General features: G+C 39.1%; 2 protein-coding genes across 6 annotated transcripts in view; one reads left to right on the plus strand and one right to left on the minus strand.

Moving 5' to 3' along the window:
- LOC119740217 lies at positions 1–4,252 on the plus strand. The gene is made up of 6 exons (XM_038215433.1): positions 1–154; positions 951–1,090; positions 1,386–1,516; positions 2,677–2,814; positions 3,432–3,567; positions 4,050–4,252. The coding sequence occupies exons 1-6, from the start codon at positions 62–64 to the stop codon at positions 4,234–4,236; spliced, it is 825 nt and encodes a 274-aa protein (XP_038071361.1). The 5' UTR covers positions 1–61; the 3' UTR covers positions 4,237–4,252.
- A 1,531-nt stretch (positions 4,253–5,783) lies between these two features.
- LOC119740369 overlaps positions 5,784–16,236 on the minus strand; it is a 41,125-nt gene continuing 30,672 nt past the window's right edge. For 4 of the 5 annotated variants that reach the window (XM_038215640.1, XM_038215641.1, XM_038215639.1 and 1 more), the window contains 6 exons: positions 15,757–15,885; positions 14,116–14,307; positions 12,613–12,714; positions 11,359–11,554; positions 10,773–10,933; positions 5,784–7,469 (listed from right to left, as the gene is read on the minus strand). In XM_038215640.1, coding sequence (XP_038071568.1) covers positions 7,272–7,469; positions 10,773–10,933; positions 11,359–11,554; positions 12,613–12,714; positions 14,116–14,307; positions 15,757–15,885 — 978 coding nt within the window. In that variant the 3' untranslated portion in view covers positions 5,784–7,271. Of the gene's footprint in view, positions 7,470–9,978; positions 10,025–10,772; positions 10,934–11,358; positions 11,555–12,612; positions 12,715–14,115; positions 14,308–15,756; positions 15,886–16,236 lie in introns of all 5 variants that reach the window. The other variant, XM_038215643.1, reaches the window with a different exon arrangement.

Consider the following 16,236-nt stretch of genomic DNA (forward strand, 5'->3'; position numbering starts at 1 on the left):
CGCTGTTTATTGTCGCGCGCAAGTGCCCAAATGAATCACTTTGTGATGCACTTTGAAGAAGATGGGAAATGATTTCGATGAAATAGAGAAAATTGAGGGTGCTGTTTTGAAGTTAAGAAGGCAAAGTGATGACATGTTCGGCGACCTACAAAAGGTAATGAGTACGTAGTGGTCACAGCTGAAATTTACGGTGTACGTTTTAGGGAAAGAATCCTCGAGTCACTAGTTAATCAACTTAATGACCGACTACTCCTAGAACTATGGAGCCTCATAGTTCTAGGAGTAATGACCGACATGACCGAGTACTATGTGCATGGTAAACAAACAGACGTTACTTCTTTATCTTTGGTTGTGTACAAAGTCTATGAAGAGTCGATTGCATTTTCAAAGTATTTTCTAACAAAATTGAAAAATTTTCTCAGTCCCAGATATGTCTTTTCAACATTTTTGCAATGACTGACCTTCATTGAGATCATTTTTATTTGATGAAAATAAAGTGCATGGTAAACAAACAGACGTTACTTCTTTGGTTGTGTACAAAGTCTATGAAGAGTTAGTCTTGGTCAATGCTCTCGTCGTTATTCGTCCCGTACGCGGTAATCAATCCGCGACATATCCTCGCGCGTTATGCAGTGCATGTAAAATACTAGTGGGAACAGCGACCTCATGCGGCCACTATTTTTATGCAAATCAGTTGGAGACGATCGAGAGCCTTGGTTCAATCGTCGGCGAAAGCTTATGTTTTTCTTTATTTTGCGCTGGATTTCTAGCGCACGACCTCGTATAGCATGCTCCTATGTATGCTACAATTAGTACAAAAACTAGGGGAAGGTTGCTAGAGAATACAAACGTCATTTTGGAACGATAAAAATCGTTTTAAAATTAAGGTCATGGAGGTAGAAGGACTTAAGTTTGTCTTGAGTGATATTTGTTTGCTCTTACTTCAACAGGCCAAGCAGGAGGAGTTGTCGTGTCAGAGATGTAAAGAACGATTGTTGAAGGAGAAAGAACTCAAAGCAGTTTCCATTCAGACGAGATTGGCTGCAGTCGAAGATGTCATTGCGACATTACCAACCTCCTCAAGAAAATTGTAATTTGCTTTGATATTATTTTCAGTTTGTCCTTATGCCAGTGTTTCATTGTTTAGGACTCACAATCAATTGTAATAACACTTCCTGAATCATGTGCACAGAGTATGCAGTTGCCATGGAAAAAGGTTTGTAATACTGCATAATTACAAAGGCACTGTTTCAAAACAAAAATCTTTAACAAACAATTTTTTAATCACAACATTTTTCAGTTAGAAGCAGAATTTTTTAATCAGTATCACACTTGACAAGAAGCATCATGCAGTTGGTTAATGACTTCAACCGGTTTAATTGCAGGTTTAACCAGTTGTACTCCCAAGTCGATGAGATCTACCAGTTAGAGCTACTGCTGCTCGAGTTGAAGCAGCGACTGATGGTTGCCAAGGCAACCAGAGAGGAGGAAAGAATTCTAAATGCTCTCAGAAAAGGTGAACATGAATCGTATTGTGATATGTACCACATTTTGTTCAGAGGTTGAAATTACAAATATTTTTCAGAAGTGAATGAGTGCAATCCGTTTTTGAGTTGTCACAGAAATGTAACTTAAGGCCAAGTAAAAACAAAACCCAGTTTCTCGTCCCACCCGCATTCTTTTTTTCCTGCTCGCCTCATTTTTTTTCTTTTTTCTTTGGTTTATTTAATAATATTTTTGCAATATATATTGTCTTTCTATGTGTTTTCAGCAAAATTGTAGCAATGTATGAAAACTCTATCTGGTCACAGATAGGGTGACAGCTTCTTTGGCACAAAAATACCAGCAAAAGAGTCAAGACAATGGTAAAATCCATCTTGGAAAATATTTTATCTTGAAAAAAAAAAAAAACAGCAGGTCGCCTTCTCCCTTTTTCAAAAAGCCGGGATGAGGAACTTTTTTTTTTTTTTACTCTGCTTAAATTCTTCAGTACAAAGTGTGACTGAGCTCATCTGTTTTGTTTGGACAGAGATGGGAAATGGTCTTAAAATGTCTGATGTCTCACCATAATTTCACCTTCCGAATGGTTATTTGTCATCTTGCCCAAGGAGACAGCGAGCGAACACCTACTGTATCAAAGCTTTGGGTGTGAACATTGAATGGGATGATCAAATTGGGCCTAGGATAGACTGAGAGATGTGATCAACTGTGATTCTGCAAGGTGACTGCTCTATGTTCTGACACCCCTATGTTACACTCCTATGTTCCGACAACCCGCACATAAGATTGTGTTCCTCCTGGTTAGGGTTAGGGATAGGAATACATGCATGTTTAGTCAGAACATAGGTGTGTTGGAACATAGGTGTGTTGGAACATAGGTGTGTCGGAACATGGGTGTGTCGGAACATAGGTGTGTCGGAACATGGGTGTGTCGGAACATAGGTGTGTCGGAACATGGGTGTGTCGGAACATGGGTGTGTCAGAACATAGGTGTGTTGGAACATAGGTGTGTCGGAACATGGGTGTGTTGGAACATAGGTGTGTTGGAACATACTGTAGGTGTGTCAAAACATAGGTGTGTCGGAAAATAGGTGTGTCGGAACATAGGTGTGTAACCATTCTGCAAAGTGCCTTGATAATTTAATGAAACTAATTTGCTTACTTTCTTTAATAAAGGTTCATGTGAAAGGAAAAGGAGGAGCACAGACAGCAACGATGACCATGCGTGTATACTGAGTGAATGGTTTCAGCAAATTTCCTGTGTGAAAAATGGCAGTGACCCAGACACAAATCTGACGATGACATCAAAGGATGGTATGTACACATGACAACCAGATAAAGAACCATGCATGCAAAATGCTGTATGGGCTTTGTGCACAAGTACCCCCTCAACAGTAAGGGAGGAGAGTTGGGGGAGACAACTTGAAGTGACATTCGTGCTGGGGGGGGGGGGGGGTTGTACTTGTGCAAGGAATCCACACCTCAATCCCGTTAGCTCGGTGGTCGAGTGGAGGGACATCTGCACTAGAAAGCAGGTTGTGGGTTCGAGTCCCACCCGAGTAATTTTTTCAATCTTTCACTCGGGAGGTAACACACTGAGTATACAGTGTATAAGCGTTGGTGAGGGGCAAAACCTAATTTGAAATATATTACTTGTAGATAAACCACTATATCTGAAAATCATATATGTTAATCAGTACATTTTGAACAAAGACATTGACAAAAACAAAGGAACTACCAACATATAGGGCTGGAAAGCTCTGTTGGTAAAATACAGGAACAGCAATCCGGAGGTTGCAGCTTCAAAACCCGCTTCAGTCAATCTCTTTGTTCAACTTTACAATTAGTTTATTTTTTTGCCAGTCTGGATAGATATTTTATCCGAAAGTGTTTTGTCAGTTGGCTTACGGAGTCCTTTTGATTCCATACAGGAAGCTGCATAGAGAAAGACCGTGTATTCTACTGGGCAAAGTATGAGATGTCGCCAAACAGTGTTGGCAGTCGTACTTTACGCTTTTCCACAAGGCATTGTGGGATATGCCTGCGACTATGTATAGCAGCACCAATGTAAGTGCCAAAACATTATGCAATACAGTGCACATTGAGTCAAAATGAAAATATCACAAGGAACACATGTTTCCATTCAGGAAGCATACATGTACGTATTTCTGACTGTCCATTTCACACGTGTTGACTTCAACCATTTTAACCGAAAAAGTCATTTCTGAAAGTCTTCTTTAGAAAGTCACTTCAAACGCATAATCAAGAAACCATTATTTGTTCCAATTTCTTAACTGTTTTATTTTTTGTGAAACTTTCCCTTTTTTAAACAATACTCCTCTATTTATGCAGTGTGCATTAAGCCGCTCTCGAGTATTTGCCCTGGAACCATTGCGCAAATGTTTATGGTGAAATTTTGTCAGGTACATGTAACAGGGAATTGCAGTAAAACTACATGTAATACAGTGAATACCTTTTTCATGAGCCTAAATATACCTCATTTGTTCAACTCCAACAAATCTTATATTTTTGATCCCATTTGCTTGCAGACGACTCAGTGAAGGCTCTCCTGGATGCAGTCCAGATGACTTCTCGGTGACCTCCGACCTACCTCTAGAGGGCCTTCAGCTTGGGCTGCAGCGTAGCATTCAGGATGGGCAAATGGCCCATGAGTTTGTCATCAGGACAGTCTGGAGACTCATAGAGCAGCAAATGGTATCTCTCACATTTAACTAATTTAAGACCTAGTACTCTGAGGCAGGGACCAAATCTCAAAAGTTGAGACTATGAACCACCGAGACTTTAAACAAAACGAGGCTTGTCTAGTCGAGCTGGACCCGAAAGTCTCAGTTTAGGACAGTATTTGTACTCAGTGACTCAGTCAGTCAATTAGGCTTGCCTAGTTGAGCTGAATTCGAAAGTCTCAGTTGAGGACATTATTCATACTCAGTGACTCGGGGAGTCAGTCAGTCAGTGAGCGTCAGTCAAGAGGACGGTAGGCTGACCCTTTTGGTCCCAGCAAAATGTTTTTAGACTGCGGTCTTGATAGTCTGGGAACTACCTCACTGATGTTTACATTTTCGTCTTTGTTTTGTTAATGCTTAGTAGAAATGTACTAGCACTATCACATTTGGTGTAGATGTTACATGTTTAGGAAGCGTCTCAAAACATAAGACGGAGCAGTAGAGTACAGATTATATGCCTTAAAAGCACAATGGTCACTAGGTGGGACTGGAGCACTTAAATTTGAAGGTAGTGCATTAAGAGACAGACTCCTTACATAAAGTACTGCTTGTGTATTTAGATCTGTTTGCTGTTGTCGTGGGTATGTATATTCTCACCTCCATTCCCTCAAACTTAACTAAAGCATCTCATGTGTTAATCAGTATCGTTCACAGGTACCTTGTATGAGCCAGTTAGATGACCAATAAGAAATAACAATCAATCGAAAGCCTGTCGTGTTCACAATCAGACATTTTCTATTTTGTATGTTGTTTAAAGGTTTCACTTAAATAAATTATCATCACAAATAATTTGGTGTGGAATGTTTGGTTTTTTGGAATTGCTGTGCATCACATGTTCCGCGTTAATTGGCTGGCTGTACTTAAACCGTATGTGGTCATAGCATGGTGCTGTTTTAATACATGGATAAGATTTCTTAGCAAAAGTTTGTTTACACTCCTGGAGCCGCAAAATTCCAGCATATCAGATTATAATGCCCCGCTGGCAAAGCCAAAGAGGGATGCTGTTTCTGCCTTGTCCTTCCATGTCCAGGTGTTTGTGCACGCAATCAGTTTCATCAGGATAACTAAACAACTTGACACATCAACTTAAAACTTGGCACGAGAGTTGGTCTTTGGTTAAAGTTCAAGGTCATTACGGTTCAAACAATAAAAACGGTTTCAACAGGATATCTCAAGAATTGCTTGGCATATCAACTTCAAACTTGGTATGTGTATTGGTCTTACGTTCCCTCAGAAGTCCATTTGTCTGGGTCCTCACAGGTCAAAGGTTAAGGCTATACATTTTGTAAATTCAAAAACAGTAAGAAGTTAGTCTCAAGCATAAATGACTTGGCAAATCAACTTCCAACATATGGCACTACACGGGTTGATTACTTCTGATTTGTGTTTTATGTTTGTACTGTACACATACATGTACATGCATGGTACTGCATATGTAGTCATGAGATTTAGCATTGGCTCAGCAAGGCACTTGTATTTGATATTAATTTTTTTTATCTAACAAATGTGGCAAGAATGTAATCCTCTCCACACCATCCATTCCTCAAAATAACATTATTACTTTTATTTGGTTACTTTTTTACCCTTGAAATCACACATTTGCTGAATAAATACTTTGGTTTTGTTACAATTTCTTTAAAAACTGGAAGCGTACATACAGCATTCACAAGCGGCTTTTACATCACACAATACATAATGGCCTATTCAGAATCCGATGATAAATTAGGGACATGCCCTGCCCCATACATGTGACTGAGTTGCCCAATACAAACATCAGGGTTCCCACAGAAATCTGAAAACCAAATTCCATCACTTTTCCAGTACTTTCCAGGACTAAAACAAGAAAATTTCTATGACATTTAACACCATTTTGCGGGAAAACAAGTTGTTTGGTATTATGATACTGATGAACCGCTGATGTTCGGCTAACAATCTCTTAGCTTCTGAAAATAAGTTGTAATTAATGACGGCCTCCTCCCCTTACAGCCATTCTTAAAGAGGCCCATCAAAAATACCCCTTACATGATCTTGATTTCCATGATTTTTCCATGACTTACTTATTTTTTCCATGACTTTCCAGGACAACTTTTTTCCCAGGACTTTCCATGATTTTTCCATGACTTTTTAATTTTTTTCCGATGACTTTCCAGGACAACTTTTTTCCAGGACTTTCCATGATTTTTCCATGCCTTTTTAATTTTTTTTCCGATGACTTTCCAGGACAACTTTTTTCCCCAGGACTTTCCATGATTTTCCTTTGACCATGGGAACCCTGAAACATAATACTTGGATGCTCGGGCGCAATGCCTGTGTGTCCCCATCAAGTCAAATGGTCCTGTTTTTCCTTTACCAGGATTCTGTCCTCATATTTCCGCTTTCATTCAAATGATTTTGTTGAAAAAAATAACTGGACAAGTAAGAAAGCTTTGTACCCTATTAATATAAACGTTATGAGAACACTGTAGTTAATAGTTATATTATGTACAAAGTAAAAAAGAAACATTGCACACAATTTCAGGGCATTAAGTATTAAAACACTTAAAATATTTGACTACAATAATATTTTAGTCCCACAAATACCTTTGAAAAACCCCATTGAACTTTGTTCATACAGTTTGCATAATGATACATTTAATACAAATTGGCAGTACCCATGTATATTATATATAAAAGTTGGGCATATTTTTTGATTGATTTTTGCCCTTGTGACAGTGTGTCAAGTTTTTTTTTAATTTAGGAAACAGAGGTACCAGGTTAGGAAGATAATCAAGTGCAGCATCTATTGGACTTAAAAACATTTGAAAAGCAGATTTTGTTTTTTGCCGATTCTGTTTCTGCAGTGTTTCTTTGTTCTTTCAGTGCACATGCACAAGCTACTACAATATACTACATTTGGTTAAAAATAGGCCCATTTCATACAATTACGACAAATGCAAACAATTATATGTACCTTTAAATCACCACTGGTAATGAGAGTGTTAACAAAACATTTCTGCTTTAAAGCAGAAATTGGCCCCTATATAGACATCATGCAGTTACCCCCAGCCTGGATGCAGTACTACGTGAGGCCCTGGTGCTAGTAGACTCCTGAGACGTCAGCCCACTGCGGTTTGTCCCGACCCTAAGCCTGTGGACCTGTGGGCCCACGTTGGAATCGATGGAACTAGGCCGGCGGCTCTGGCTAGGCGAGACCGTGCCATCACTCACATCAGAATACTCAAAGCTCTGTTTGAAAAAAGAAAATACAAAGAAAAAAAGATCATCAGTGATGAGTGTTGTTCATTTCGAGTTTCAAAATCTTTGGTTCATACTTCCCTGTGAATAAAAATAGAAAACAATCTGGTTTTTATAGTGTTTTTTTTTTTTACAGTATGCATTTTACCAACAACTGTGATTCATTTTGATTTTGACCCTTGTAAATCTGCCTGGTGCAGTAAAACTTTTTAATTTTCAAAAGATTTAGTTTAACTTGATGATCAATGTTTGTTCTTATATATCATTATGTCCTTTCTATTTGTATTCATCATTTAGTTTAGTATGAGCATAGAGCTATATTAAATTACTAGAGCGCAAACTCCTCATTCTTGCGCGCGGAGACGCTTTGAAGCCGTCCTGGGCGCAGACATTTTGAATTCATGTGCGTGTTTGTAGAACACAATGAAATGAGATGGATTGAATTTTGAAAGTGTACTCTACATGCAACGCGCAAGTAGAACATACGCAGACAACTTAAACGAGTCATGACTGTTCAAAAAACGTCACGGCAAAAGGCATCTGCAGCGAATACGCCCACGCATTGCGCTGTTTGCGCTTGCGTAGAGAAAAATGAAACGCTCATTTGCTGATCGTGCGTTTCGGTTTTGGGCGTATCGGCTTCGATGACACACCGGTATGGAATACAAACGCAGATATGCAAATAGCCGTACAAAAGTCGTACAAAATTTCGAGTTTTCCATAGGTTTGTGTACAAACATGGATGCGCCCATCAGGCATTACTTTGTACATCGAGTTAGCGCTCTAGTAATTTAATATAGCTCTATGAGTATGAGTAACTCTCTTAATGTTTTTTTAATGTAATTTAACCGCAATTCAGCTTTTGGCTGCCATGGTTAAATAAAATAAACCATTTCAAATCAAATCAAATCTCTTCATGTGACTTGGATCAGACTAGGTGCAAAGTCCAATTTTTCCTTTATGAAAGAAAATTGCAGTGTAAACATCCATCTCTGGACATGTTAATAAACCTCATTCATGTTTTTAAAATGATGAGATGTTTGAGCCAACGGTAAGGATGAATGGAAATGCAGTGTTAAGTCCCGTGGGAAAGAAAGAATGTTAGGCTTAATGATTGAATACATATTGAGACACCAAAACATATTAAGGTTATCAAAAAGAGGCTGGCTGCAGAACTGCTAAAACTTTGATTGTGGTTGGAAAGTTGAGCACAAAAAGGGCTATGACTTTGGGACAAAAAGTTGTGATATTCGAAAACAATGACAATACATATCCAGGAATGCATGGAAGTGCAGTGCTCTGATTGTTACAAGGATCAGGCAAGTGGATTTATTTTTGTGGTGTTTTCTGCACTGAAACCTGACCGCAAAATAATGATGAGTTAATGAGAAGAAAGGAGTTAGCTTAATAAAAAAAATTCTGGTGCATGCAAATCATGAAAAGTGAACTGGTGGCAAGCAGGCATGCAGCTGAAAAAAAATTCAACTGCATTTTTTTACTTTTGATGGCATTCATGGAATTAATTAAAGGAAAAAGGAAAACAGCTTATCTTAGACAAAGCTGCATGCTTAAAAAAGGAGAAATTGCCATCTTAAATTGCACCAACAAATAATGTTTGAGGAATAAATGTGGAATCTGTAGAAGGGTTGTTGCTGTTTTTGGTTTTCATGGGAGGGTGAAAATTAATGTCGTCGGAAACATATAATTGAGATTTCATATATTTCTTACTGAACCTGTTAGATTGTAAGGCTGTGGTGTAATCTCATGTCCACAGCTAATGGTATGTGGGAACAAGCTGACCACAGACATAGCCATAGATCTCAGAAACCGTTTTTGAACACGGCTTCAGTTTGTACATGGTTGCAACATTTTTGAAGGGTAGAAACCAAACTCCTTCATAGGAACACCATGAGACTCGATCCTCTGCCGTTTCAAACAATTGTGACCTACACTTAAAAATGGCTCGAATTAAATTTGAAGTTTCTTTAACAAGAGAATCCATGCTCAAAATGAAGATAGGACTGGTATGGAATTCCCAGTGAAATTATTCCGCCTGAAATGGTAGCATTTGGGAGTAAACAACAATTGAAGGTGGTTTTAGAAAATGTGCCTGTGGGCACAGATTTCTACGTGTGTTGTTAGCAACAGAATCCAATTACGAGACCCCCACAATTGTGCATACGTTTTCTCTGATTTCTCAGAAATGTCATGAATGTAAAGTATCCACTGAACTGAAACTTCAACAACTAATAGTTTTATGCAACCTTGTTAAGATTTGGAACAATTTTGTTCTTTCAAAATGAAAAAAAAAATGCAGAGAAAGCAACTGTTCCCCGATACCTTTCTGAGTGTAAATGTCACAAAATGTACTGTGGTAAAATTTAACCTTCTCCCCTCCCTCCTTCAATTTTCACAGACAACCCCCCCCCCCCCCCCATCAAACTTGTGCATGTCCAAGGTTAGTAGAAAAAAACAGGCAAGAGATTTCAGGCAAACTGACTTTATGGGGAAGTCCAACCATCAGCAGGTATATCAATTCTCCACTCCTACAGATGATGGCGTGCAAAGGGGGTAAATTGGAGGGAGCAAAGGCAGAGGAGAGAGTGGAGTTAATAAGCAAAGCCAATGTCAACCAGAGGGGCAAGTCAGTGGAACTGACGGAGGCATGCAGGCAACATTCTGACATGTCACTACCAGAGGAAGCTTTGTGTTAGATTTTGCTTCGAGGAGTTTCAATTTTTTTAATTTGATTTTGGGGTTTGCACTTCACTAACGTGACTTATGGCCACTGTTTTTCTAGTATTGTTAAGTTTGCTTGGGAGACTTTCTGCTATACCAGCCCAGATGTCTCACAATTTCTACGCTTCAATTAAATCAACATCTAAAAATGCTTTGAAACTGTGGTTTTGAACTGGTTTTTTCCTACTCAAATTGAACAAAATACAAGCACCATCCAGCGATGAAAAGACAATTATATCATTCAGAGAAAATGCGGAAAACAGTGTGAAAAGTAGTTTCAATGCAGAAAGCACAGAAGGCATTTTCACAGGAAGAAACTACAGCTCTCTCAAAGTGAATTTTAAAAGAACTGTAAAATCATTAAACATTGTATATACAGACGATGACTTTTGCATATGTCGCAGCTGTTCAGTGAATGCTTAAAAGCAAAACTAATGCTGATCTCAATGGTAATGATCCCAATACACTAATCAATCTGCTCAAATTGTTTGTTTTTTTCTTTACCAAGGACTTAATAATAACACATTTTTTTTTGGTGATGTCCCTCAACCATACCTTCCACTGCAGCCCCTCGCTGATGGAGAAGGTGATGCCGGTGCCTCCTGTTCTGCTCTGGGGTGCGGTAGAGACAGACGGAAGCTTGAAATCTCGCCGCGGCTCCTTCATGTCAATAAACTTCTTCAGTCGCTGCTTGGTCAGCTTCTGTACCTTTGTGGCTGTTGAGAAGGAGTTTAAATTTGCAGGAAAATCATTACATGGAACATTTTCACTACTTCAATCAAAAGTGTCTCAGACAAATTCATACTGGACCTTCCAATGTGTTCAGAAACTATTCTAAGATTTTGATGGCTTCGCATCTTAGGACTGTATGTGCAAACTAAAGACTTATTCCTGGGCTTTTCATCACAGTATTGACTCAAAAATGAAGCAAGTAAATGTTCAGTTAAGCTTGACAGATTAGTTGATACCTGTTATATTACATTCAAAAACTATCAAGGATTTTTTTGTTATGTTGTCAACAATAGAGAGTATTAAATGCTTGCAATCTGGAGCCACTAGTGGGCGTTTTCAGTTCTGGTAGGTAATGGCCGATGTGGTCAAAAGGGTAATTTCTACAAAACATTAGTACCACAATACTCACAAGGAAGTCTAGGATTTTTGTCGTGGTATTCCTTGAAGCGTCGTGTGAAGGCCGACCAATAGGGAAGCATCTCTTTGAAGACCGTGTACTGAGCGTCATCAAACAGTGTTGGGTTGTGAGGATCCTTGCCTTTGTCCTTCAGGTAGTTGTCTGTCAGTCTGAGCAACTTGCTGGCAACCTCTGGTGGTACATCGACCTGTAAAGAGAATGTCATAGGCTTTAATCCATTGTATACCTTGTATGACATTGTATGACATTGCACAACAGTGTATTACATTGTATAACAGTGTATTACATTGTGTAACAGTGTATTACATTGTGTAACAGTGTGCTGGAATTTACTACCTTACGGAGACATGAACACAATAGGGAACAAAAGATTGTATACGTCTCCAGAAGAACATTTCTATAGATGAATACGTCTCAACAAGAATTTCACGAAATAGATATATGGATTTTACTCAAAAACTAGGAATTTCCAAGGTAGGTTGATCTGTCGCAAATGGAAGAGTTTTAGAAAAGGGATATTTAGTCCAAATTTCAGCCCAGGAAATTAATTCTGGTTAAAATAAGAGCATTTTGAAACTTCAATTTCAAACTCGAAAACTTTACTACACGAGAACAAAGAAATGTCTCCACAGGAATACAAATTCCAGAATGCATGTATTACATTGTGTAACAGTGTATTACATTGTGTATTACATTGTGTAACAGTGTATTACATTGTATAACAGTGTATTACATTGTATTTGTCCCCGATGAATCCACAAAACTATACAGTGCTGGGATGGTTTTGAGTAGTACAGGGAGCAACAGACAAGGGCCAGTCTGGGACGGTACAGGGGAATAGGCGTTATACAAACTAAAGCTGCGCGCTCATTTCATGCAAGAGAGCATGTCAACCAGGGTTAAGGTAGACTGACTGTGATTTGATTTAAGTTGCCCAAAACCTCTTGTTCAAGTTCACATCTTGCTTCCAAGTGACTCTTTGAACAATATGTTAAAGCTATATCAATCAAACTAACAAAGAAAATGAATTGAGCGGGATTTGAACCTGCAACCCTCGCAATACTAAACTAGCACACTACAAACTTAACTCTTGGTGGTCTCTCAATTTTGTCAAAGTGTTGGATGTTCATGGGAAAATATATTTGATTGGACATATTCACACAATGCCAATACCTACATGTACAGTGTGAGGGAATAGCCAATGCTATGGAGTATAGTTACAATCTTGAAACTGAGTGTACTTGCCTGGAGTCCTGGGTTCGAAACCGGGGAGTCAATGAAGCAATCAACAATCACTTCAACCTTCCGCTTCAGCATGAGCATGTCTGAATAGGAATGATGAGCTTCCTGCAGAAAGAAGACAATTCAACTGACTTTTACTTGTTTATTCTTTGTAGGGTTCAGATGCTTTATAGCAAATCAAGTTTTGCTCCAGCTCAAGCAAATTGCTAAGCATGAACAAAGTGCCAACAGGCCAAGTTGGTGGCAGATAAAAACATGATGACTGCTACATTAACATTTCTTTGTAACATTCTACCCTGTGTTTAAAGCATGCTAACTAAAGCAAAATGTGATTTTGGGGCTAATATTCATGAGCTATAATGAAAAAATATTACTTAACAGCAAAATTAACATGCTCATCAATTAAATAAGTGAACAAAATTTAACAAAACCCCAAGAGTTGAAGACAAGTTTATAAAAAGTCATCTCAAAAGTAAAGCACAAGTTAACCCAAAGTCAAGATACCAGCTATTCAAATGAGTTACGACAAGGGTACATTCGTTCCTTACTAAGGGAATAAATGTGTGCTTTGGAGGTTTTAATCACTTTGTATAAGACCGCTTGGCGTCTGGGTATTATCAGCACCCAGACTCCAAGCGGTCTTAAACAGAGTGATTAATACTGACCAAGCACATATTTATTCCCATTCATAAATACCTTTTTGGTAAAAAAAATTCAAAACTTTTTGGTAAAAAAAAACAATTTTGTACAACAAGTTCACTTCATGTTTTTTGAAACACCCCTCTGGCTAAATAATGGAGTGTCCAGCTCGCGAATAAGATGTAAACAACTCCTTTTATGGACATTTGCGCGTGGAATCATAGATATAGAATAAAAAGATGCAGAATGCACATGGGGCGTTGTGTTGTGAATTTAGGACTATAAAATACTGACTCACTGGTAGTATTGCGCATGCATACGCGAGGATTATCAACGTTCAACCAATAAAACGTTAAGAGGCACTGGATTTTAGGAGTCCAAATTTCATGTGACACTGGAAAAGTATTAAGACCAACTAGCCATGTCTTTATCATTCGTTTAAGTCCGGCCACATGACGGGCTCTCGACCAATGGGAATGGGTCAACTGTCTTAGGTATTTATGAATGTACATTGTTATCCTCTGTTCCTTTTGACATTACTGTCTTGCAGATCTTGTGATGGGCTTGTGATTGACAAGTAGTTGACTTCAACTCTGCAAACCTGCATGTCATTCCTCAGATCTCTAAACATACCAGTATCCCTTAAGAAAATTACTATGGGCTATTGACTAGTTAAGGCCAAACCCCTCTTTAAAACCTCCTACAATACACCACCCAAAACAAACAAGCTTTAAGCCTTGTCCGCATTACTTGGCTATGGCTCGTGGTAACCACTTGTCCATGGGATGTGGCTAAACCACTTCAATAGGCACATGTGTATTGCTAGCCGTACCCGAGTCATTCTGTCGCAGCCTTATTTGGACATACCTTAAACCTCTGTACTTCCAGATAGAAGACCAGATCCTTCTCCAGTAGCGGCATTTGGTCTTTGTCCCCGTACTCCATCAGGTATCGGTGGAAGTACATCATCTTCGCAGGAGGCACTCCCCTGGCTGACTTGAGCAGGAAGGACTGGAACTCATTCTTATCCTGGGATGTAGGCATCTGCTGGCCAGAGTGCTGGGGGGGGGGGGGGGGGTTTAGGAGGTTGAGGTCAAAGGTTAGGGAGTCACGACACAGAAATCAAGAGCCGCTAAGCACAGACACTATTTGCTCAGCAGAGATATCAATAATGCCATGTGCTGTTTGTTACTTGTGACAGATTCTCGGATGACTTCTGGGCTCAATTTCATAGCGCTGCTTAACAGCCAATTTTGTGCTTACCGAGCCTCCATATATTTCATAGAGACCGTAAGGACTAAGCACAGCAACAGCATGCTTATTAACCTCAGAGGAAAAAGTTGCTTAAATCAGTGACGTGCGTAACAATGGAAATCTCCATGCAAGTGCAACCGTTAGCACATCCACGCCATGAAATAGTGCTTAAACAGCAGCATGATTTTCTGCTATAGTAAGCACAAATTTTCTGCTAACGCTTAAGCAGCACTATGAAATTGGGCCCTGCTCAACACATCAATTTGCTAAACAGTATTTTCTGTGAAGCTGTTCCGTGAAATTGTTCTCCAGAATAATGCTTCCAAACGAATGCAACTCAAACAACCTGTTTCATATATCCCAATGATGATGTGTTATTCTTTCAGCCGAACAAAATTTTGTAAATGAAATTCTGATCTTCATTTATACTTAGCACAGCAAAATTGAGTGGCAGATGATCAGGTAACACATGAAACACTTTTTTTGTTTGTGTCAATGATACTTTTAAGCAACTGATGACAAGAAGACTGAGTATAAATGATTGCAAATATATGACTGCACATAGAAAACACAACACAATAATAACAACTGTGCAAGATGTTTTGAAAAATAGGTTGCTGATGAGTGACATGCGAAACTGGAAAATGAATTGTATGATGTATATGATACTCATTGTATCTTTGCTTACCGGACATGGACAATCCACAAATGCAATAAAAAACATTCCCATCCTTACTCAGGAGAAAACAATCTTTGTCCCCTTCCTTGCCTACTGCACCTTAAATCTACCCATCCACTTTAACAACCCCTTATCTTTGAATGACATGTGAGAGGATGAACACTACTCAGGAATTGATTCCATGAGCCTATACAGAGCGAGTAGTCAAGTCAATCACAAGTGTTCACTAGTAATTACAACGGATGAGCAATGACTTAGAATAATTGTTTCTTGAATCGAGACTGGATGATGTGTGACTGACTTGTGATGGCTTGTGATGACTTGTGATTACTTGTGATGACTTGCAATCGATCACAACTATGCCAATGCCATTGCGATTCTGTAATTCATGACTGGCATTTTCTGAATGTTTCTCAAACAGCACACTCGATCCTTGTCCCCTTTACATTTTGAAAATGACTATCTTCAGTTGGGGGATTTGTGCTGTTCTGTTGAATACAGTCCAGTGTGAATGAAGGACTCCAAAACTCACTGCAAACCCACTCCAAGCCTGAATCACAAACTGGTAGTCTTACCGGACCCTTGCCGCGTCTACGCCTTTTCCAGGCGAGCACCAAGCTTTGCGTGCTTCCCGACCTCAGGGCCTGGTCAAATTTGGAGTCGCCGCCCCCTCCACCCTGGTCATCCATAGACTCTGTGTGGGCCTAGGTAAGGGGATAAAGTGTGTATAGAAGGGGAGGGGGAAGGGAGGGGAGGGGGAAGGCAAATGACAAGATGGCAATGAGGATGAAGTGAAAAGAGTGATGGTCTATAATAAGCAATGAGGCTTCTAAAATTACAATGACAGTAGTATATGACAGTAGTATACTACAGGTGCAGCTGACATTAAGAATTAAATATCTGACTTTGGAACATCCATCTTAAAAAACGAAAGTATGTTTTAAGATTTTGTTTATAAACAAAGCATATATACTTAGTGCTGTTGGACATTTGTGGTATTCGTGAATGGTAACACCCAATATTAAAATGGATGTCTTCTTTACATAACAAGTCAT

The sequence above is a fragment of the Patiria miniata genome, unplaced genomic scaffold (assembly GCF_015706575.1).
Source record: "Patiria miniata isolate m_02_andy unplaced genomic scaffold, ASM1570657v1 HiC_scaffold_5, whole genome shotgun sequence".
NCBI classification, from domain to species: Eukaryota; Metazoa; Echinodermata; class Asteroidea; order Valvatida; family Asterinidae; genus Patiria; species Patiria miniata.

What these genes read in the sequence shown, in the direction of transcription:
- LOC119740217 (XM_038215433.1), top strand. Translation starts at nt 62, where the DNA reads ATGGGAAATGATTTCGATGAAATAGAGAAAATTGAGGGTGCTGTTTTG. An exon ending in TGTTCGGCGACCTACAAAAG is followed by an intron (nt 155 to 950) that starts GTAATGAGTACG and finishes TTACTTCAACAG; the next exon opens with GCCAAGCAGGAGGAGTTGTC. An exon ending in GACGATGACATCAAAGGATG is followed by an intron (nt 2,815 to 3,431) that starts GTATGTACACAT and finishes GATTCCATACAG; the next exon opens with GAAGCTGCATAGAGAAAGAC.